Source organism: Rhinopithecus roxellana, chromosome 6, assembly GCF_007565055.1.
Source record: "Rhinopithecus roxellana isolate Shanxi Qingling chromosome 6, ASM756505v1, whole genome shotgun sequence".
Classification (NCBI taxonomy): Eukaryota; Metazoa; Chordata; class Mammalia; order Primates; family Cercopithecidae; genus Rhinopithecus; species Rhinopithecus roxellana.
This window is the reverse complement of record NC_044554.1, coordinates 21,527,476-21,552,590: the sequence shown is the minus strand read 5'-3', so window position 1 is coordinate 21,552,590 and position 25,115 is coordinate 21,527,476. Positions and strand designations below refer to the sequence as shown.

Below are 25,115 nucleotides of genomic sequence, written 5' to 3'. Positions count from 1 at the left end.
ATTTTAGAGACAGGATCTCACTATGTTGTTCAGACTGGCCTCAAACTCCTGCCTCAAGGTATCCTTCCAACTCGGCCTCCTGAGTAGCTGGCACTGTGGGCACTTGCCATCATTTCTGGCTCTGTTTATTCAGATTTTAAAGAAAAATTAGATTTTAAAATAAGCTGAGGAGAAAAAGCTAGCAATGTAACAATTATCTATGAAAACCCAAATTCAAGTTCTCATTAGTTTTGAAATTTACTTGGATTCCTAGTCTAGGTTTCAAAAGACATCTGACCCAATAAGCCATTAAATTCCCTGAAGATTAGTGAAGCAAATTCCTCAGAAGACTTGAGTTGTGCCCGCAAACTGTGCTATTTTCTTAATTCCCGGAGTAAGCAAAAAAGAAAGGAAATCATTACAAAGCCTTTTTAACCTAATTCCGAGATCTATCTGACTAAAATTCAAATGAAGTAAGTTCAACCTAGAATTCCCATGTCATTAAATTGAGTTGATTGATTTGCTACATTTTATTTTATTGATCATGTTCAAAATTTGTCCTGTCTGGGACATTTGGCTAGTCTGCTGAATTCCCTTGCATATTTATGTTGCTATTTATTTTCCTCTTAGCAGAGTCTTGTCTACATTAACATTAATTCCAACATAATCTGCTATCTAAATGTCTTTTTCAATGCCTAGTCTTTAATGATTATATTTTACTTTATAGCAATAAATAAACCTGGTTCTAGGATAAGATAGTAGGGATATGCATCAAAGAGCAATGAAATCTAATTATTAAAGAAAAAGGAAAAATCTGGGTTTCTTTTCTAGCATTTTAAAAAGCTGTCTTATAGTATGTACCCTTTGTTTTACACTCTTCGGTATCAAACAGTGATGAAATCTAATTATTGAAGAAAGAATCAGAGTCTAGGTGTTACCAGTGGAGGGGGTCCAGGTCCTTGGAGTTTTGAACAAAGAATTGGATAAAATGCAGAAAGCAATGAAAGAAAAACACAGATTTATTGAAACAAAAGTATACTCCACAGAGTAGGAGCAGGCTTGAGCAAGTGGATCAAGAGCTCCAGTTATAGAATTTTCTGGAGTTTAAATACCCTCTAGAGGTTTCTGTTGCTGACTTGGTTTACATTCTTTGTAAATGAAGTAGTGGCCCGCAACCATTCTGATTGGCTGCAGAAAGTGACCAATCAGACGCTGAAGTGAAGTTACACAAGAAGATTTGGCCTGCAATCAGCCTGATTGGCTGCTGGAGGGCACCAGTTAGATGCCGACGTGAAATTACAAAGTTACACCCCTATGCAAATAAAGACTGTGACCAGTCTGATTGGTTGTGGGAGGGGACCAATCAGAGGTACTTTGCATTTTTCCTCGGCCATGCAGTGGGAAGGGGGTTGAGGGTTTTGCAAAGGAAGTAGTCTCTTTTCCTTTTGTTACTTGGGCATGGAAAGTTGGGTTTACCTTTTGATTTAGTTCTAGAAAGTCAGCATGAATTGGCCTTAGGTTCCCTGCCTCTAGACCCTATTCTTCTGCCTCATAGGTTTCTTTTCTAACATTTGAAAAATTATCTTATAGTTTGCAATCTTTATTTCAATTTTTGATGTTGGCCAATATTGAATCCTTGAATAGGATGGCATAAAGGTAGAATATTAATTACTTTGTATCCATAATTGCTTTGGTTCTTTTTGCTTCTAAAATAAATGGTTTAAATATTTTTGATGTGATACGTTTGGATTGGGTAATAATAGCTAGCAGATATTATGTATACTTATATATATACTGATTGTATGATATATACTTACATACATATGCTTATTCTATACTGAGTGGTAGCATTTAAAGCATACAACCTAGTATATTTACTACCTGGTATAGAATAAGTATGTGTAATATATACTAGCCATTACTATAACTTTATGTATCATTTACAATTCACGAGAACCCTTTGTGGTACATATATTATTTTATTTTTCAGGTAAAAAAAGTAAAATTTAATGAGCATAAGCTACTTGTCCAGTGCCACACATTTTGTATTTGTCAGAGTAGGGAAGTGAACGCAGTGCAGTCTGTATGATCCAGAGCTGGAACAGTGTGTCGCTGTGCTGTGCTGTCTGGGCAGCGGGTACCTGTGAGGAAGAAGAGGGCCTGTGAAGGAGCTGTTGTAAATTGAGACTTAGGGGTAAAATTTTGGAGACAGTTTTGATTGAAAATTTGAATTTATTACATCTATCCATTATTTTGTCCGTATTTAATTTTGAGGAATTTGGCTTATATTTCATACAACTAGTTTTATCATTGACAGTTGTGAGGTTACAGTGTTCCTGCCGGAGGCAAAATATAACGTGTGTGATGTATAAGCTTGTTAAACTTCGAGTCCTAAGTGTCTGCTGTTCTTATCCACTATTCCCAGTGATGTTTACCATGAATATCTTAAAATGAATGTGTGCATCTCTGTATGGAATGTAGCCATCTCAGGAATCACTGCGGGGAGAAACTATAAAACCGGTAAAAAGGTAGAATAGACTCAGTGTCTTCTAAGAATTCTGCCTTATGTTTTTGGGGCTGCTTTCCAAAATTTTTCAAGCCTGTCCTGATATATTTTTAATGCTTTACACACTTGAGCACATGCTCCTTTTGCAAAGATGGTTTAAACATGGGTTCCTAGTCGTCCTGGATTAATGGCATTTAGGGTGAGATCCTGGAGTCCTACCGTCTGATCTCTTAAATTAGATCTTGGTTGTATGACTTTAGCCAGTCTTTGCCTCAGATATCAAGAGAATGTCATTGATCTTCGTACCTTTCAAGATGGTGGTGGTGGCTTTAAACCTCATTTGCCCTGGCAATATTTTGAAAAGTGTATTTGTGTATCATAATATAAAAAGATTCTTTTAATTTTTTGGAAGTAGAATCGCTTCATTTAAAACATTTCCTTTTATAATATAGTGCATGGTACTACATGGTTTCCATGGGGAGTGCTATGTTGAACTTTCAGACTGTAAAAATCGCATAGTGCCTTTTACAATCCTTGAGCAGAAGATAAATATCACTCTCTTCCCAAAATGTACGTGACACATTTAGACATAATGTATAAATACGGGTATACTTTTGTAGCACTGTATTACATCCTTTTCTGATGCTGGATATTTGAAAACTTCATACTACATATGGAATTTAAATTAGCCCCCAAATCTTTTCCATCATACTCAACTGTATTGTATTGTTAATGGCTCTCCTTACTCCCTGCTAGGTCCTGTGATAGGCAATTCATGGGCATTCATGCAAACGAAATTTATTCATCATGCAAACTAAAATTACATCAGTTTTATTTCAAGGATGTCCTCAGGTTCTGCATTTCAAATCTTTGGAATGCTATCATTATAGTCCTCATCAGCAACTTTAATACATCTTATTTGAAGAATGTCATTTTTGTCTTTTAAATTTAATAAACAAGTTATTGCAGGGATCAGTATCGCCTTTTAACTTAATTTAGTTCCAATTTTTCTTTGACTGTCATTTGGAAAATTTATATGTTATTTGTTTTAATATTCCCTACAGTGTTTTTTAACTTTCTTTTTGTTACTGCACAATTTCAGCTGCTTCGTGGTTTCACTTTTCCCCAAAATCTACATATCTCAAACTGTTTTCTTCTCTCTTATACATCATAATTATTAGTAGAAAAATACATGAAAACTTTACAGTGAATCTAATCTTCAAAAACGAGATTTATTCAAATTTCTTTTCGCCGCTGATGTTATAAATTTACTTTTCATGTTAATTTTAAAACTTTCTTTTCTGAGTATGTTAAATAAATTGCTTCTAAAGAATCAATGCTATAGTTTCTTCCAGAGTAAATCTAAGGAGTTACAACATTTTTTATTACCCAAAGAACTGGTGAAATCATCTGAATTAATAAAATTTGTTCTTCATCAAATATTTTAGCTAAGCTTATATGTTTTTTGCAAGAACAATATTTCTATTCATTAAATACATAATTTCAAATTTTTATTTGTTATGATTAAGTAAAACAAAAGTACAAATATTATGTGTAAGTCCTTAGTGCATATTCAGTGTCATCCAACTCATATTCTTTCTAAATCTGTTCATCTACCAAATACTTCTCTAAGTCCTAGGAGAAAATAGCAACTTAAATCAATGAAATCAGAAGGCTCAGTTATGTTCTTATTGTCGTTGTACTAGACTCATCAATTAATATTCAACCTGGCCTTCTAACTTAGAACAACTCTGACTGGATGAAAGTTCCACACCTCTTTTTATTCATTCTTCAATTGGGCATCATCACCTGCAATTCTGTTGAGTCTTCATTTCTCATTGATCCAAGAGATTTACCAAAAATGAAGCTTTTCAAGCTGGGTGTGGTGGCTCACACCTGTAATCTCAGCAACTCAGGAGGCTGAGGCAGGAGGATTACTTGAGGCCAGGAGTTTGAGACCAGCCTGGTCAAGATAGCAAGACACTGGCTCTAAGCAATAGAAATTTAAAAACCTAGCTGGGTATGATGGAATGCACCTGTAGTCCCAGCAGCTCTGGAGGCTTAGGTAGGAGGTTGACAGCTCAAGGGTGTAATGAGCCATGATTGTGCCACTGTACTCCAGGCTCGGGAAGAGAGTAAGATCCTGATTCAAAACAAAAGAAAATGAAAAAAAAAAAAATCACAAGGCTTTTCCTCTGTGTGAGTCAGACCTGGTGACCATCTTTAATTAGCCGAGCAGCACAGGATGCTTAAATTCCAATGCTGAACTATTGGTAACAGAGTAATCTAATACTGTATATTAAAAAGTAATGTTTAAAGTAATGCTTAAGTGTTCTTCTTTTTTTTTTTATTTTTTTTTTATTTTAATTTTTTTTAATACGGAGTCTCACTCTGTCACCCAGACTGGAATTCAGTGGCGCAATCTCGGCTCACTGAAAACTTTGCCTCCCAGGTTTAAGCGATTCTCCTGCCTCAACCTTCCAAGCAGCTGTGACTACAGGCGCATGCCTCCACGCCCAGCTAATTTTTGTATTATTAGGAGAGACAGGGTTTCACCATGTTGGCCAGGCTGATCTCATACTCCTGACCTTGTGATCTGCCCGCCTTGGCCTCCCAAAGCGCTGGAGTTACAGGTGTGAGCCACCGCGCCTGGCCTAAACATTACTTTTTAATCCATAATATTGATCCCAGTATCCTAGTATACCAGAATATTCAGACTTGATGTCTGTATGAAAGTCCACTCTAAATATAACGCATCATGGTGGATAAGCTTTTTGATGTGCTGCTGGATTCAGTTTGCCAGTATTTTATTGAGGATTTTTGCGTCGATATTCATCAGGGATATTGGTCTAAAATTCTCTTTTTTTGTTGTGTCTCTGCCAGACTTTGGTATCAGGATGATGTTGGCCTCATAAAATGAGTTAGGGAGGATTCCCTCTTTTTCTATTGATTGGAATAGTTTCAGAAGGAATGGTACCAGCTCCTCCTTGTACCTGTGCTAGAATTTAGCTGTGAATCCATCTGGTCCTGGACTTTTTATGGTTGGTAGGCTATTAATTATTGCCTCAATTTCATAGCCTGCTATTGGTCTATTCAGGGATTCAACTTCTTCCTGGTTTAGTCTTGGGAGAGTGTAAGTGTCCAGGAAATTATCCATTTCTTCTAGGTTTTCTAGTTTATTTGTGTAGAGGTGTTTATAGTATTCGCTGATGGTAGTTTGTATTTCTGTGGGGTCGGTGGTGATATCCCCTTTATCATTTTTTATTGCGTCTATTTGATTCTCTCTTTTCTTCATTATTAGTCTTGCTAGCAGTCTGTCAATTTTGTTGATCTTTTCAAAAAACCAACTCCTGGATTCATTGATTTTTTGAAGGGTTTTTTGTGTCTCTATCTCCTTCAGTTCTGCTCTGATCTTAGTTATTTCTTGCCTTCTGCTAGCTTTTGAATGTGTTTGCTCTTGCTTCTCTAGTTCTTTTAATCATGATGTTAGAGTGTCAATTTTAGATATTTCCATCTTTCTCTTGTGGGCATTTAGTGCTATAAATTTCCCTCTACACACTGCTTTAAATGTGTCCCAGAGATTCTGGTATGTTGTATCTTTGATCTCATTGGTTTCAAAGAACATCTTTATTTCTGCCTTCATTTCGTTATGTACCCAGTAGTCATTCAGGAGCAGGTTGTTCAGTTTCCATGTAGTTGAGTGGTTTTGATTGAGTTTCTTAGTCCTGAGTTCTAGTTTGATTGCACTGTGGTCTGAGAGACAGTTTGTTATAATTTCTGTTCTTGTACATTTGCTGAGGAGTGCTTTACTTCCAGCGATGTGGTCAATTTTGGAATAAGTGTGATGTGGTGCTGAGAAGAATGTATATTCTGTTGATTTGGGGTGGAGAGTTCTGTAGATGTCTATTAGGTCTGCTTGGTGCAGAGTTGAGTTCCATTGCTGGATATCCTTGTTAACTTTCTGTCTCATTGATCTGTCTAATGTTGACAGTGGGGTGTTAAAGTCTCCCATTTTGATTGTATGGGAGTCTAAGTCTCAATAAAATACTGACAAACCAAATCCAGCAGCACATAAAATACTGACAAACCAAATCCAGCAGCACATCAAAAAGCTTATCCACCATGATCAAGTGGGCTTCATCCCTGGGATGCAAGGCTGGTTCAACATATGCAAATCAATAAATGTAATCCAGCATATAAACAGAACCAAAGACAAAAACCACATGATTATCTCAGTAGATGCAGAAAATGCCTTTGAGAAAATCCAACAGCCCTTCATGCTAAAAACTCTCAATAAATTCAGTATTGATGGAACGTATCTCAAAATAATAAGAGCTATTTATGACAAACCCACAGCCAATATCGTACTGAATGGGCAAAAACTGAAAGCATTCCTTTTGAAAACTGGCACAAGACAAGGATGCCCTCTCTCACCACTCTTATTCAACATAATGTTGGAAGTTCTGGTTAGGGCAATCAGGCAAGAGAAAGAAATCAAGGGTATTCAGTTAGGAAAAGAAGAAGTCAAATTGTCCCTGTTTGCAGATAACATGATTGTGTATTTAGAAAACCCCATTGTCTCAGCCCAAAATCTCCTTAAGCTGATAAGGTAAGACTTCAGCAAAGTCTCAGGATACAAAATCAATGTGCAAAGATCACAAGCATTCTTATACACCAATAACAAACAGAGAGTCAAATCACGAATGAACTCCCATTCACAATAGCTTCAAAGAGAATAAAATAGGAATCCAACTTACAAGGGATGTAAAGGACCTCTTCAAGGAGAATTACAGACCACTGCTCAGTGAAATAAAAGAGGACACAAACAAATGGAAGAACATACCATGCTCATGGATAGGAAGAATCAATATTGTGAAAATGGCCATACTGCCCAAGGTAATTTATAGATTCAATGCCATCCCCGTTAAGCTACCAATGACTTTCTTCACAGAATTGGAAAAAACTGCTTTAAATTTCATATGGAACCAAAAAAGATCCCGCATTGCCAAGACAATCCTAAGCCAAAAGAACAAAGCTGAAGGCATCACGCTACCTGACTTCAAACTATACTACAAAGCTGTAGTAACCAAAACAGCATGGTACTGTTACCAAAACAGAGATAGACCAATGGAACAGAACAGAGGCCTCAGAAATAATACCACACATCTACAGCCATCTGATCTTTGACAAACCTGAGAGAAACAAGAAATGGGGAAAGGATTCCCTATTTAATAAATGGTGCTGGGAAAATTGGCTAGCTATAAGTAGAAAGCTGAAACTGGATCCTTTCCTTACTCGTTATACGAAAAATAATTCAAGATGGATTAGAGACTTAAATGTTAGACCTAAAACCATAAAAACCCTAGAAGAAAACCTAGGTAATACCATTCCGAACATAGGCCTGGGCAAGGGCTTCATGTCAAAAATACCAAAACCAATGGCAACAAAAGCCAAAGTTGACAAATGGGATCTAATTCAACTAAAGAGCTTCTGCACAGCAAAAGAAACTACCATCAGAGTGAACAGGCAACCTACAGAATGGGAGAAAATTTTTGCAATCTACTCATCTGACAAAGGGCTAATATCCAGAACCTACAAAGAACTCAAACAAATTTACAAGAAAAAAACAAACAACCCCATCAAAAAGTGGGCAAAGGATATGAACAGATACTTCTCAAAAGAACACATTCATACAGCCAACAGACACATGAAAAAATGCTCATCATCACTGGCCATCAGAGAAATGCAAATCAAAACCACAATGAGATACCATCTCACACCAGTTAGAATGGCAATCATTAAAAATCAGCAAACAACAGGTGCTGGAGAGGATGTGGAGAAATAGGAACACTTTTATACTCTTGTTGGGAATGTAAACTAGTTCAACCATTGTGGAAAACAGTGTGGCGATTCCTCAAGGATCTAGAACTAGAAATACCATTTGACCCAGCCATCCTATTACTGGGTATATACCCAAAGGATTATAAATCCTGCTGCTATAAAGACGCATGCACACGTATGTTTATTGCGGCACTATTCACAATAGCAAAGACTTGGAATCAACCCAAATGTCCATCAGTGACAGACTGGATTAAGAAAATGTGGCACATATACACCATAGAATTCTATGCAGCCATAAAAAAGGATGAGTTTGTGTCCTTTGTAGGGACATGGATGCAGCTGGAAACCATCATTCTCAGCAAACTATCGCAAGAACAGAAAACCAAACACCACATGTTCTCACTCATAGGTGGGAATTGAACAATGAGATCACTTGGACGAAGGAAGGGGAACATCACACACCGGGGCCTATTGTGGGGAGGGGGGAGGGGAGAGGGATAGCATTAGGAGATATACCTAATGTAAATTACGAGTTAATGGGTGCAGCACACCAACATGGCACATGTATACATATGTAGCAAACCTGCACGTTGTGCGCATGTACCCTAGAACTTAAAGTATAATAAAAAAAAAAAAAAGTAACGCATCCTCTCTCTGATAATACTTTACATTGGACTATAATGCCATGCCTTAAGTCATATTACATATCCAAAATTGATATTGAGAATAATATGTGAGACTTAAAAAGATTCTAAAATCAGTAATATCTATGTTATAAAAGTTGCAGCCCCTAATGTGAATAACAACTGTAAAAAAACTACAAAAAAAAAGATGTATTTAGAAATTGTAATTTGAAAATATACATGCATACATACATACATATTGGAGAATCTCATGCAAGACTTGTTTCATCACACAGGAACCTACACACAGACACAAGTGTGTGTGCGCACAGTCTCATTCTATCATCCAGGCTAGAGTGGAGTAACGTGATCATAGCTCATTGCAGCCTGAAACTCATGGGCTGAAGCCCCTCCTGCCTCAGCCTCCTGAATAGCTGGAAATACAGGAGCATGCCACCATACCAGGCTTATTTTTAAATTTTTCGTAGAGATGAGGGCCTCACTATGTTGTCCAGGATGTTCTTAATTTCCTGGCCTCAAGCAGTTGTCCAGCCTAGGTCTCCCAAAGTGCTGGGATTACAGGCATGAGCCACTGGGCTGGGCCAAGACTGTTGATCTAACTCCTTTACTTGTGAGATAGAAATACGAAGTGTGATATTTCCATAGAGAGTTTTAGTGAGCCACTTTATTCTATATCAACTAATTCTTTTACAGCTTTGTGGCACACAAAAATAATACAGAACTGGGGACATAAATATAGCCATAGTATGATGGCAAGTAAAGTTTATCAGTTTGCAAATCTGAATTGTGCAAAATATTTAAGTAACTTTCCATTTCTATTTAGGTAAAAATATATAGACTTTAATTTTTGAATATTTTGCTATAAGTAGGAATTTTTTAAAGTTAATAACATGAAAAAGAGAACAAAATATTAAAAATCAATGCTTTTTATAAATATCAATTCTAAGGGTGAGATAAATATGTTTAATTTGCAAGAGCTTTTTGTACCTGTCAAAGAATTATCATTGTGACTTTCCAAATTAAATTTGCTAATATGCACTGGTTGTAAAATTGAATGACCTCCTCATCCAATATTAGCTTGTGTGTCTGTCTCTGAGTGATCTAATCTATTATTTAATAGCTGAAATTATATTGAGAAGAATAGTCTGAGAATTATGCATTTCATGTGTCAGTTGTTTTACCAAATGCATTTGAATATATTTTAGAATCCACTTGCTCATTTTCTCTGTACACATTTGTATATGGTGGTCTGTAGACTTTAGAAGATATATTTTGGAAAAAAAGTTGGATGGAGACATAGATGTTCTTTCTTGTATGTGATCTGAAGAAATGGAATTCTTTTTTTCAGAGGGAGAATTTATTTGAGGTAGTTAATTACTACATGAGACATTCTGTGTTAAGTAGGTTTTTTCATAAAAGCTCCTTTGTGTGTAGTATATACTGTATTTCAATTAAATATATACTGCCATAATATATAAAGATAAGTAAAGACATGGAGTATGGCGGTACGAGGAACAGTAGTTTCCAGTAGCTTAAAGATAACAAATGAGTTCAATTTAGAAATTCTCATCTTTTTAATGACGTTATTTTAATTTATATAAACTACAAAAAGAGAACCATGGAAATAGCTCTATTATTTGTTCTTAAGCATTCTTGATACATGATTTTATAAGTTGGGAAGTACATTATCATTTTAAAGTTATTTCTAAAAGCCATTTATATGGTTATTTAAAAGAGGAAGAGCCTGCATAAGATGTATATAAAACTGCTAATTTTTAAGTGTGAGAGGATACAGAGGAAACAGAAGTAATTTTTATGTAAGACAAGCATGTAATGCTTTATAATATTAATAGAAAAGACTTAAACCTTAATAGTTTTATTCTTATCACAAATATAATACATTCTCATTGTATTATTGGAAAAACCAGAAAGCACAAATTATTTCTTAAAATTGCAAAGCCAGGAATAAAACTGGTAACACTTGCTACGTATACATGCATTCATTTCTCCTTCTACCTGTTTCCACCCAAAACAAATAGGTTTTTTTCCCTTTTCACTTTTGCTTAACTCGTAATTTTTAAACTTCACATCATTTAAAAACAAATACAGTTAGGGTAGAATTAAAATATATTTTGAACAAAAAAAGTTTAACAAATGTCAAAAAATGTTATAGATGCATTTTGGATAAATGAATGAAATTCTTAGTTTGTTACAAGGGGAAGGCAACAAGGTAATTCAGTATCAAAAGTATAGTTCCAATAGATAGAAAATTAATCTTTGACTTTAGACTCCCGAGGGGTTTTCTTGAATCATTATTGATTGGATCTTCATTCCTACCTCAAGAGACAAATTGGTTGAATTAGGATTTAATTGTATTTATAGTTTAAATAGATCACTCCTTTCCTAGTATACTTTCTTTTTTAAAACAAAAATTGGTATACCTGAAAAACATGCAAAAAGCAAGAGGATGATATTTAAAATAATCCTTCGTTGCCATATTATTTCTGTCATACGTACCATTATTTGTCAAAGAATCATCTTCAACTACCCAATATAAATTTAGTTACATAAATTGTGAAATTTATTTCAAGTCGATAATATTAGTTAGGTTGTATTTAAAAGGCACCTATCCAGTTTCTTATTATTTTATTTATTTATTTGTCTGCTTGTTTATTTATTTATTTGAGACAGCATCTCACTTTGTTGCCCAGGCTAGAGTGTGGTGATGTGATCATGGCTCACTGCAGCCTTAACCTCCCAGACACAAGCGATCTTTCCACCTAAAGCCTCCTATGTCTACAGGCTTGTGCTGCCTTGTCCAGCTAATTTTCTGTTATTTTTCATAGAGACAAGGGTTTGCCATGTTGCCTGGGCTGGTCTAAAACTCCTGGGCTCAAGCCATCTGTCTACCTCTTCCTCCCAAAGTACTGGGATTACTGACATGAGCCACTGGGCCTGGCCTATCCAATTCTTTAAGTTTACATCTTGATAAGTATTATATATGTGGAAGTCAGATCTCCCTTGTCGCCCAAAGATGATCCTGAATGACTCCAACATTGAGGAAATCAGGAGAGCAGTTAGTTATAATGTGAATAATACAATAAAGATACACTGTGATTGCTAATACCTGAATGGAAATTTGTGTATCCAATGCTATTAAGGTACTATATTTTAAACAATTCTTGTAGATATATTTTTTGAAAAAAATGCATTTGGCAAATAAAGTGCATGTGGAAATATTTATGTTAGCAAAAATTGTAATATTCTGTTTATTCTCTCTTTTCTATATAGCCTGAGAAAAATGACAGTGAGCCAGGCAGCCAGAGGATAAAACCCGTTTTCATTGAAGATGCTAATTTTGGACGACAAATATCTTATCAGCATGCAGCAGTCCATATTCCTACTGACATCTATGAGGGCTGTAAGTAAAAGAATGTTAACATCTGTTGGAATACCGTGCTGTTGCCTGTCTTATGTTTCCCATGTTTGAGGGGAAAAAAGAGCAAATGTGACATTGTTTTGTTTGTCATATAAGAGTCTGTGGTAAACTCTGATTTATGTGAAAGAATCATCTGATTTTCATGAACAGTTTATGTCAATATAGCCTCACTAAATGAAAATTCGTAGGACAGCCTGCATCCATGGAGTGGTCCTTCTAACTTAATGTTTAGTAATTAATTCTGCTTTCCCAGTTGCCATCCCTAACTTACAAAGTATATAGATATACTTGTCAAAACTGTGCAGCTGTATTACACACACGCGCAAAAATATTCTTGCGTAAATGGGTAAAGGGAGAAAATTGTATGTTTTAGATTCTTTCCAGTTCTTATGACTTCTTCTCATGTCTGTCAGTCTCTCTCTCTTTTTCCCTCCCCTTCTGTGTATGTTTCTCTGCCTTACTCTAGGATATATGTAAAAAGTACCTTCCTCTCAATGTATTGTGGGCTTCCAGCCAAAAGAAGTGCTTGGGTAAAAGGAAGAGACCCCAAAAACTAGAAAAGTAGTGACTGGAAATCTTGGTTGGGAAGGCTTCCCTGTGAGAAAGGGATGGGGGAAAAAAGTGTTTAGGAAAATAGTGGAGGAAGCTTGCGCAGGTGTTGTTTTTTAGAGACACACTTTGCATTAATCAGAGCAAAGCCTGAGAATTCTAACTAGGAATTTTCCAAAGGACAGCTCTATTGTGTCTGAGAATGAACTGTGACCAGAACCAGGGTATTTGTTCAGTCATATCCCTGGTCTTCCATATTATTTATTCTTTAACCCATCCCTCCACCCCATCCTGCACCTTGTTCCCTGCCTTCTCATATAGTAAAGGGTAAGGGAAAAGAACTGCTTGAGATTGTAAAGAATATGTTTCTTATATTCCTCTTGAGAGGTGGTAGAGCGTATTTGGAATCCAGATTATCCAGATGGCCTGGGTTCTGGAACCAGACTACCTGTGGTCAAATGTAAATTTTAGCAGTATTATTTCCTCGGGCAAATCCTGCAACTTTCTGAGTAGGCATTCTCTCATCTGTAAAATGGAGATAAGATTAGTATCCTGAAATGTCCTTTGAGGATAAAGCAAGTTTAATGTATTTAAGTTCTCATAATAGTGCCAGGCTCATAGTAAGTGCTATGTAAGTGTTTGTTGTTGTTATTATTTACAGTTACAGTTTATTTAGACTCACAAGATTAAGTAAAGGATTCACATTGTAAATGACTTTTTTTTAATTCACTTTGAGATTATTGGTTTTTATAAACAATTTTTTAATGCATGTATGATTCTTTTTATAACAAATTTTCTCTTTGATCAAATTATTTTATTTCATTTCTCCTTTTAAGTGTTTTAAAAGTGCTATTGTTTTCATCCTATCAATTCTTTGATGACTTTAAATGTATAATTATGTATAATAGAAACAAAATGTTGTATGTGTGTATATATATATATATTTGTGTGTATACATATGTAGTTTCTTACATGAGCCTTAAACATAATTTAACTTTTTACAATCCAACTCAGACTATTAATTCCAAGCCTTTTTTAGAATCATTTGGGATTTGGATTCATATGTTAGTATTTTTTCTTTGACCATTGTGTTATTTTTTCTATAGTTACTTTTGATATTTGTAATTGTTTTTGTCATTATTATAAATATTCAGACAATGCTAAGCTATATGGTTATGTTTCTCAATTTTTGAATAATACATCTTCCACTTTAGTTTCAGATCTATCACCTGTTGTTTGTTGAATATATCAACAAAATAATAATCTCATTCTGTATCTTTCTATTGAATTCCGATTGGAAGGAAAACTGGCTGGGTATACAAGCTTTGAGTCAAAATAGTTTTCGTCAGTACTCTGTACATTATGGCACTGCTTTTCAACCTGCATTACTGTGTTGAAGAAAACTGAAGCCAACTTGAATGTTGCTCATTTATTAGAAATCTTTTATGATTGGGTTTTGTATTGCTGATATCTGGGAGGCTTTTTTATTTCTAAATTTAATAATTTATAAATGTCCACAAGATATTTTAAGTCAGTTATTTTCTAATAGCTTTAATCTATGAACATTTTGTTTACAATATGTATTTACATGGAAGACTGATGTGTAAAAGAGATTAAAGCAAAAACCACTGTGCTGGAAATAAATGTGGTGTGGCCAGAACACTAGCTGCTTTCTCTTTACTTTCTCACTCCCTCGCCCAGGCTGGAATGCAGTGGTGCGATCTCAGCTCACTGCTACCTCTGCCTCCCGGGTTCAAGCAATTATCCTGCTTCAACCTCCTGAGTAGCTAGGATTACAAGCATGCGCCACCATGCTCAGCTAATTTTTTTGTTTTTTTTTTTGTATTTAGTAGAGACAGGGTTTCACTATGTTGGCCAGGCTGATCTCAAACTCCTGACCTCATGATCCACCCACCTCGGCCTTCCAAAGTGCCGGGATTAAAGACGTGAGCCCCCACGCCAGCCGTCTTTAATGTCCTATGTCTAGTATTGGTAGTCAAGACAGATTGTCTGGACAAGTTAATAGATTATTGTTTGACTAGTTGTGAGCCAGAATTGTCCACAGGAGGCAGTAAGATACTTACTTTGCATTAGAATCTGCATTCTGTTACTCTTTTTCTTCCTTTACTTAGTTGAAATCACTTTATAACTAAAGCATCCATCTATTGTATGCTAGAACAAATATGAAATCTGACTCACAAATTTGAACAAATTTTTTTAAGAATTTAAAAAAATGTTTACATAGGCATACACATATCTTAGTATGGTACAGTTTTAAATTTGTATAAACAATGTTTTTCTTTCCAATTTAAAATAAACTATTTGTAAATAGCTACAGATAATTTTAATAGTCTCAGAGAATACAACTTATCATTTTAAGAATCAATAAAATATTTAATATGTTTTCAGAAGTTATAGGCATTCTTTGGGATATATCATAATTAAAAAGAAGCTCTGTCTTTGGATTATTTATTTAGTCCCATTCATCTTAATATTGGCATCTTCCTCTTTGCTGAAATCTCATCAGTAAGACTCTAACCTTTCCCAGCCTGTACTTCTTTAAAATTCATATCCAGTGTTATAAGCTGCATGAATAAATGACAAGAATAAAATCAGAAATGTCCACAAGATCTGGAAAATTTAATAATTACCGGCATTCTTCATGCGGTGTATGGGAACATATCCGATTTAGAGGATTGTTCTAGACTTCTGAGTTTAATGAATATGAAAGTGCACTTTAATTGAAGGCTTAACTGAAGGAAACAACCTTCTTCATTTTAAGACAGTTGTGTAGCTGTACTCTTATGAGAAACCTCCTGTTCTAATTTCACAAAGATGATTACTTTTTAAAGTCCCTTGAATTGAAGTGTGATTATTTCTGCTCAGTGATATATTTAAAGTTTTAAATACTGTATTTAATTAGAGCCCCATCTCAAAATCTCCATTTTTGAGAATTTCACTGGTTGCTCCTTTTCTTTTAGAGGACACCCAAACCATACTTAATTTTCAGATCTAATTTATCTGTTTAGGAATATAGAAGACAAGCATATAACTTAGTAAAAACAAGGGCTGAATATTCTGACAATTTGTTTTTAATCACAGAACTTTATTAATTTTTGAATCACTTTAGACTCAATGTACGGCTGTTTTCATAGAATATTCTATAATCATTTTAAATGGCAATTTGTACTGATATTTCTTTATATAATGATATTTCTTTTTTTTTTTTTTTTTTTTTTTTTTTGAGACGGAGTCTCACTCTGTCACCCGGGCTGGAGTGCAGTGGCCGGATCTCAGCTCACTGCAAACTCCGCCTCCCGGGTTCACGCCATTCTCCTGCCTCAGCCTCCCGAGTAGCTGGGACTATAGGCACCCACCACCTCGCCCGGTTAGTTTTTTGTATTTTTTAGTAGAGACGAAGTTTCACTGTGTTAGCCAGGATGGTCTCGATCTCCTGACCTCGTGATCCGCCCGTTAAGAATAACATTAATAAGAGAAAATAATAGGAAGGAACCCCAACTTCCATAAAGCTTTTAGGGACCAGATACTTTTGTCCTTATACTTACCCCGTAATTTAAGTAAAGCAATTATTATTTACATTTTAGAAGTAAAAATACCTAACATATTTTTATCATGAAGATATCTTCCTTTTGATAAAAGAAGACAATTTTCATGAGTTATATTATCTTTTGATGTCTCATATGCTTTACTAAAAGTGCTTCATTTTTGTAATTTAAGCTAAAAATTAATTATCCTTGTAACTTATCTCGATATTCAATTGTGTTATCTTAAAAGATATAGGTACTGTATCTTAGATGATGTCAGTGTCAAAATTGCAGAGGAAAAAGGTGCGTGCAGTCTTTACCGACAATTGCATAATCTCCTGTAAATTTTAGTAACTAATCTGTTGCAACACAGATCCACCACTTACTAATAATTTACATTAACTGTTGTAAACAGCCCATTTTGTTGTTACTCCAAGTACAGCGTGGGTAGTATACCTTTAACAGAGTATCTTTTGACTATCTTTGTTGGAATAGAAATCTCCTCCTCGTCTGGTGGCTCATGCCTGTAATCCCTGCACTTTGGGAGACCAAAGTGGGCAGATCAGTTGAGCCCAGGAGTTAGGGACCGGGCTGGGCAACATAGTGAAACTCTGTTTCTCTAAACAAATTTTAAAAATAGCCTTGGGTGGTGTCATGCGCCTATAGTCCCAGCTCCTTGGAAGGCAGAGGTTGGAGGTTCACTTGAGCCCAGGAGGCAGAAATTTCAGTGAGCTATGATCATGCCACTGCACTCCAGTCTGAGTGACAGAGTGAGACCCTGTTTCAAAGAAATATATATATATATATATCAAGGAAAAGTTAATCATAACTGGGAAAATAGCTTTTTTAGACATGGTATTATCATTTAATTACCTCAGAGGCAGTCAATCATCAAGTGAAATTTAATTAATTAAAACAAACTGGCTTCAAATATATATGTATGTTAAAATATATATCATAGAAATGAAAAATAGTAAATGTTCTCTTTATTTTGCCTTTTTCACATTTCTTCATTTAGCAAATACTTATTAAGGACCTAGCATGTCATGTACTTTTCCAGAAAATGGAAATACAGCACTGACTACATGGTCAAAAATCTCTGTACTTATGGAGCCTGCATTCTATTGGAAGATAGTGGAGTGTAAAACAAACAATTAAAATAATAGTGTATGTCATAGTGTAATGAATGCTCTTGATAAAAATAAAGTAGAGAAGAGGTTAAAGATAGTTCCTGGGATAAGAGAGAAGAGTGATATTTTATAATGGGTAGATAGAGAAGGCCTTGTGGCTAAGGCAGTATTGTAATTGAAGTCTGTAGTTTGTGAGCACAAGAGCCATAAAAATTACCTGGGTAAGAAGGTTGTGGCCATGGAAACAGAAAGCTCAAAGATCTTCAGGCAGGAGCATGGTGGGCTCATAATCAACAGGGAGACCAGTGTGGCCAGAGCAGAGTTAGCAAGGGAACGGGGAGCAGGAGTAGCAGCAGACGCCATGTCAGCCACAGCCCTATAGACGATTGCAAAGACTTTGATATTTACTTTGAGATTGTCTTAATTATCTCAGACTGCAATAGCAAAATACCACAGACAGATAGGCTAAAATAACAGGTATGTATTTCTTACAGTTTTGGAAGCTAGGAAATCCAAGATTGAGGTGCAGGTTGGTACCCAGTAAGAATTTTCTTCCTGGGTCTTCTCATTGTGTCCTCACATCACCTCTTCTGCACCAGCAGAGAGAGAGAGCAGGCTGTTTTATATTCCTTTTCTTATGAGGCCATTAATCCTATTGTAGGTGCCCCACCCTCATGACCTCATGGAAATTACCTCCCAAAGACCCCATCTCCTGATACTATCACATTGGCGGTTAGGGCTTTAACATATGAATTTTGGGAGTATACAGACATCCAATCCATAACATAAATGGAAAGCTGTGGGATGTTTTCTGGAGGAAGAATTATGTAATCTTTTTCTCTCTATGAAAAAGTTGTGGGTATGGGATACTTTGTTGATGAGAATGGGCATAAAAGGTGTAAGAATAGGAGGTGTGATGGACAGGTGGGCCGAAGTAACACATTTATACCAAAAAATCTGAGCCTTCAAATGCTAGAATTTTAAACATGTACAATCCTGGGGTTAAAAATGACGTCATTCACATCATCAAGGTTCAACTATGGGTCATGGACAAGAACGTAGAATCTAACAGAAGTGGATGTAAGTCCTGGCTTTATTGCTGAATTACGTACTCAACTTCTTTATAATCAAAGGAGGTGAATATACCTTACTAGGTTGCAGTGAGGATTGGATGCAATAACTAATGTAAGGAATCTATCTAATAGGAAATGCTTCCATCTTCCTATTTTTAAATCCCCAAATAGCAAAGTTAAGATGAATAAAAGAGAACAATTTTTCTCACTAATTCAAAATATTACCATGTTCCTCAAATCTAAACTATACCAAATTTGTTTCATGAACAACAATCAAATAATTCCACAACATATTTTTTACTTGATAGTTTCATTATTACCATGGTAGAAATCAAAACAGGCTTAATTGTTCTAAGTTTTACCGGATGGTGACTCATTCTTGTTAAAGTTGATTAGTCTAATGGGACATGACTTACCTGAGCTGCCGTACGTGAATATCCTCACCGTCACGAATTTCCTAACATACCTAATGCTCTGATGAAGAGCTGAAAAATGCACTACATTTCCAACCCAATGGTATTTTTCAGGGTAATTTTTTTCTATGCTTGGTATTTTTCACAAATGTGAATCTGGATCACAATAGAATAATAAAAGAGTTTTCATCAGTAGAGCATTCTTAAGTTTTGTGTTTATTGATTTTTTTAAACCAGATGATTTACAAAAAAGAAAAAAACGTGTTCTTTAATTCTGGAAAGTACATCATTATATAATATATAGAGTTGTATGTTAAATGACTAAAAAGGTGACTGTTTTTAAAGAGCTGTCGGTAAAATGTTGTCATGGTTCTGATATTAACAGAGTAGCTTTTCTTTTTTTCTTTTAGAGTGCTGTTTAAATTATAAAGTCTTGATTCTGAATCATGCAACCAGAAATCTGATTAAGTGCTAAGAAAGGGCACTTTTTAAAAAGTACAACTGATTCTGTAACAAAGTGATCATATATTGTAAAAAGTGATTAGCTTACATAATTAACATTGTTTCTCATTAGGGGTCAGCAAGGAAATGGTAAGAACATCATAAGACATTGAGGACAAGCCTGAGGTAGGGAATGTAAATTTTAGGCTAGGGTAATTTGATCATAATTAATAAATTTGGCACAAAGAGAAACAATTCTGCTTCTGAGGTAAAGTTGGCCTTTACTTTCACTATCTTTTTAAAATAATATTTATGTAATACATTCATATTCATAGAGAACAATATACTATTGATTTTCTGATAAGAGAATATGGACTACTTATCAACCCAAATGCCAAAAATACAGTATTCTTATCATATAGATATTGTTTTTTAATTCATTTCAGATTACAGAACAGACCAATTAGTAATAGCTTTATAGATGTTGTAAATTGCTTTAGACTGAATTGTGTTCCCTCCATCCCCAATTTATATGTTGAAGCTCTAACCTCCAATGTGATGTGATACTTGGAGGTAGGGACTTTAAGAAGTAATTAGGATTAAATGGGGTCACAAAAGAGGCCTCAGTCTGAAAGGGTTGGTGGCCTTCTACAACAAAGAGGAATCCTTCTCTTTCATTGAGTATGTGCAGATATGAGGATATCTGTAAGTAGCTATATTTATAGCTACTTCTTTGGAGGTTCATAGTACGCATTAACCCTTAAAATGTCAAAGAAATTCTGCTAGGAATAAACAAAATTTGTTTTACCCATTATTTTTCGTATATGTATGTGACTATGTAACATTTACCTCTCACAAGTATGTGTTTCAGTTAATTCACATAATCACTTTCTCAGAAAGCTGTATATTAAGAAGTGGGCATATTCTAAATTTCATACCATTTATAACTCATTTTGCTTTCTGTATGAATCACTTTGTACAAATGTGACATGTGGTTTATTGTGAAAATCCAACTTTATTTTGATAGCCTATTAAACCTTTTCAGTGAGTGACCCTGGATAAGGGTGACTTTCCTGGAGATTCAAAATAACAAAATGATCTAGATTACCTTTAGACATAAAAACAACCTCAATAAAAATGTCTCAATTAAGAAATTCCGGCTAGGCACGGACGCTAATGCCTATAATCCCAGCACTTTGGGAGGGAGAGGACGGCGGATCATCTGAGGTTAGGAGTCCAAGACCAGCCTGGCCAACAGGGTGAAACCCTGCCTCTACTAAAAACACAGAACTTAGCCAGGTGTGGTGGTATGTGCCTCTAATCCCAGTTACTCAGGAGGCTGAGGCAAGAGAATAGCTTGAACCCAGGAGGTGGAGGTTGCAGTGAACCGAGATCGCGCCACTGCGTTCCAGCCTGGGTGACAGACCGAGTCTCTCTCTCTCTCTCTCTCTCGACAAAAAAGAAATTTAAAAGCTTATTTTCATTGTAATAGTGAAATTTCCAAATTTGAGTTAGTGTTAACTCCTCTTCCCTACCTTAAAGAAGAGCTAATGGAAGCCTTCAGTGGAGGCTGGGCATTTAATAGCCGCTGTTTGAATTTTACCCAAAGTAGGGAGAAGCAGACAGGAAGGGAAGAACAAGGATGGTTGGTTGTTACCTGTCTGGATAACTTAGGGCAGGGCTGGATATATGGTGGGCCTTGTAGCTGGTTTATGCTGACTCTTTTTTTGGAGTTCTGTTTTTCTCTGGTTCCTTTGACCCAGGCAACACACATCTGTTGTGTGTGAAAACTTCCTGCCCATTCCTTCCATGGCCCTGGGAACATTTTGGATTTGCTCCCCAGAACTACCTGGGGTACTATAGGAGAATGATGGAATCTTACATGCTTCGTGCCAGCCTTAGCAGATATCACTAAGTCAGCCAAAATCAGGGCATAAAATGTTGGATAGTTTTTAATGTTTTACTTTGTATCTCTTGTACTGTATTTCATTACAAATTTATTTCATGTTGGATATTTGGCCAAATATGTAAGAAAAAGCCAGTGGAAGTTCTGCTGTTCTTAGGAGAGCCTCACGGAGGACATTCAGTGAGTTAAGAGTACTTGAAGTTTTTAAGAATCTATGCCAGCATATATGGTTAATCTTGGTATTGAACCCAAGTTTTCTATCTAATTAGGAGAACAATGCCCACATGCAGATCACATAAATCCCAGCACACTGTCTAGTGTGTGCACATAAGTCCAAAAGGAATATATCATATATTTTTCCACAAGTACTTCTCAGAGCTGATATTTCTCAGTGCGTTTTCTTAAGAAGAAGCTCGAGTATTTTACAACAATACTAGATTTTCTTCATGTCCATTTGGTTTTCACAGTTACCTAGGCACAATGTATAAAGAAAATATTGTGATTTTTTTTAGTCTCTTATGGAATAAGAATATTCAGGGATTTGTTAAAAAGCCAGTTATTGCTTTATTTTTTCTTACTGTTTAGCAGGGAATTCAAATAAAAATTTACTGTTTCAAAAAAAAATTCAAAGGAAAGCCAGAGGGAAGACATGAAAAAGAATGTGTGCAAAATTCAGTGCCTCTATAAATTGACAGCTGGAAATCAGAAGTGTACTTGGCTAGCATTTATGATGGATATAACAAATGACAGGCCATTCAAAGGTTGAAGAGAGATAATCTTAAATTAAAATAGCTTCCAAAACAGACTGACAGTACTGTTCACAGCAAATTAGAAAGGGATTGACAACTGGGAGAAAAAATGGAGGTCTGGAATTTGAGATGAGGATATTTTAATCATTTGGCATTTGACTTCGTGGATAAAATCTCACTTGATTTCTCCCTAGAGGTAGAAAGGCATTTAAAAGATATTTCTAAAATTTTATTAAAACAACAAAGATTTTAAATGGACTATAAAGATTTCATGTTTATTTTGTCTCAAAATTCAAAGATCAGACTTTAAAACTACTAGGTTATGAGATAGGCAAATATTCAGATTGGATTTAGTCAACATTTGTCATTAGATCAAATGAAGTTATATGTAAATTTTAGTTTAATGAATAATGTTATTTTAAAAAAACTACCTAAGAGTATTATAAAATAGTACTAAAGGTCTTGCTAATATTGTTTCAGTCTTCTGAAAAGGTGGTTCTGTTTTTGCTTGCTCCTTTCAAGTGACAGTAATTGGAACATATGTGGATGTTCACATAGGCGTCATGGACACTGGGGCCTGTTAGTATCTTGTATTCACCTAGACTGCCATGTGATTGAAGAAGTGTGCCATTACTACACCTCTAAGTCTGTGAAGATCAGCTATTGTTTCTATATTTTCTTATTAATCACCATCCTTCATATGGAAATACGTTGGCAGTGACTAAGCCACTCTGAGTATAGAGCAGAAGTCCCCAGATGAGTCATACAGGTAGTTGGTGGAAGGCTTCATTGTATGGAGATAGTATTATTTATACTCAAAATGGCTCCTCTATTTAAGCTACACCTTTTGTAAGTCACAGGAATGTTTTGACCTGGAGGAGAACATCTTAATTCCGGAATAATTTAATTTGTGACTGTCGTGAATTTTCAGCTCAACCTCAAAGCTAAAAAGACAAAAACTGGTTTGATTAATTTTCTAGGATAACAACCAAAATTTTCTCATTTGTAATAGAAGGGTAAATGGATAAAATTGATTATCCTCTGTATTTTGTCATTCATTATTAACAGTTTGTGTATTCTCAAATTAAACTAAGTTTTAAATTATATAAAATAATTTTCTCTTAGTATTTTAAATGAGAATAAGATTGACACAATAATTTCGCATATATGCTATTTCTGGTATTTTAACCTTACAATTCTCTTTTGAAATTACCTTCAGTATCAATTTTTTAGTCTAGGTAAAATAGTAGTTAGGATATTTTAAAAAGAATAAGACAGTGTTTTTCATCGGACTTAATTCTAGAGGAGTTATAGCTGTTTGAAAAATAAGATAATTCCTGAAGGGTCCAAAATATTTGTCATCAATTTCAAGTATAATTCAAAATAAGGATTTCTGAGAATATTTTGAGAAATAGAAACTTCCCTCTAATGTCCAGATGGTGTAATTGAAAGGCAGTCATCTATAATTTTAAAAGACCATGCAAGTGTTATATACAATCATTTTAGTGAAGTATACTATTGATATATTGTAGTCTGCCAAATCAATATTCATATCACTTCAATTACAACATGTTTTCTTAAATCATGTCGTACTGTTAAAATTTTCACATAGGAGTTCACAATTACTCAATTAGTTGATTATCTCATACTTACTTTTTAAAGGATGTTATGGGTTGCTTTTGAAGATTCCTCAAAGGCTTTCAAAGTAGAAAAATTAGGGAAGAAGTAATATAGTGTGAACTGGATAGCCTTTTTAAGCATAAGTGGAATGGTTCCAAAAATAAGGGGCAAGAAATAAAATTTTCGAACTATAAAAGGAACACGGTGATATTCAGTGAACATTCAAATAAACGGTGCTTAAGCAAAAATAGTATGACAAAGTTGTCTTTCATAAGATTATACTATTTATAATAATACCTCAAAGGACTGTAATGAGGATTAAAGGAAAACATGTATGAGGGGACTAGATCACTCTTAGATGACTGTTAAACCAAAATCAATCTAATTTATCAGTATTCTTCATTTTCATAAGAAAATTTAAGTATAAATTATTTTGATTAGTCTGTGTGATGAGAAGGTTGTCATATACTATTAAAACAAGTTCTTGAACATGGAATTGTGTATCTATAAACATCCTCTTTTCATTCATTCATTCATTAAATTTAAATCAGTACTAAAATAACTGAAAACATGATGAATTATACAATTAATTAAATTTACTCAAATGCAAAGTAATTTAATTATATTAGATTCTTTGTTCTTTTAGCACAAATATTACAGAATTCTAAGTAGCTTGTAAATATAAATTTTAGTAGCTGATTTTGAGATGGGTTATATTTTAATGAATAGACTAAATCTGAAAATTTTAATATGAAATTATTCACTTCGATGGCCTTCAACTTATTCATATGCAGCCTCCCTCTGTGTATAATAAAGTATATATTTTTGAGTTTATAGTATTTTTAATATTTAAAGTTAAGTTTACTAAAATACTATAATAAAACTATCATTTTGCCACAATAAAGCCAGTTCTTATGGATCAGTAAAATTAACTGTACATATTCGGGTTGGGGAGTTAAATATATTTTACTCATAGGGCATTAAATATACTGTTTTTAGCTTTCTCAGAAAGGATGTGTTAAGATTAAAACTGACTTCTATTTTTATGCATTCTATCAAAATCTGAAATATGTATATACACATACATACATACATACATACATAAACACACACAAAGGTTTATTTGGCAAGCATCTAATTCTATAACTGGCATTAACTTGTACAAATAATAAGAAAAAATCAAAATGTAAATTTGAGTAACTGGTACTCATTTGTCTTATCACGTATTATAGTATTTTGGTAAACTAGACGTTAAGATTTATGTACAAAAGTAGCCATTA

At 34.8% G+C, this 25,115-nt stretch overlaps 1 protein-coding gene across 4 annotated transcripts in view; it reads left to right on the top strand.

Annotated features, from left to right (window-relative positions):
- Nucleotides 1-25,115, top strand: part of CACNA2D1 (calcium voltage-gated channel auxiliary subunit alpha2delta 1) — a 517,017-nt gene that overhangs the window by 334,909 nt on the left and 156,993 nt on the right. For all 4 annotated transcript variants that reach the window (XR_004058100.1, XM_010387918.2, XM_030933213.1 and 1 more), the window contains exon 6: nucleotides 12,262-12,391. Coding sequence is in view for 3 of the 4 variants with exons in the window: in XM_010387918.2 (XP_010386220.1) it covers nucleotides 12,262-12,391 (130 nt within the window). In the remaining variant the exon portion in view is untranslated. The remainder of the gene's footprint in view (nucleotides 1-12,261; nucleotides 12,392-25,115) is intronic.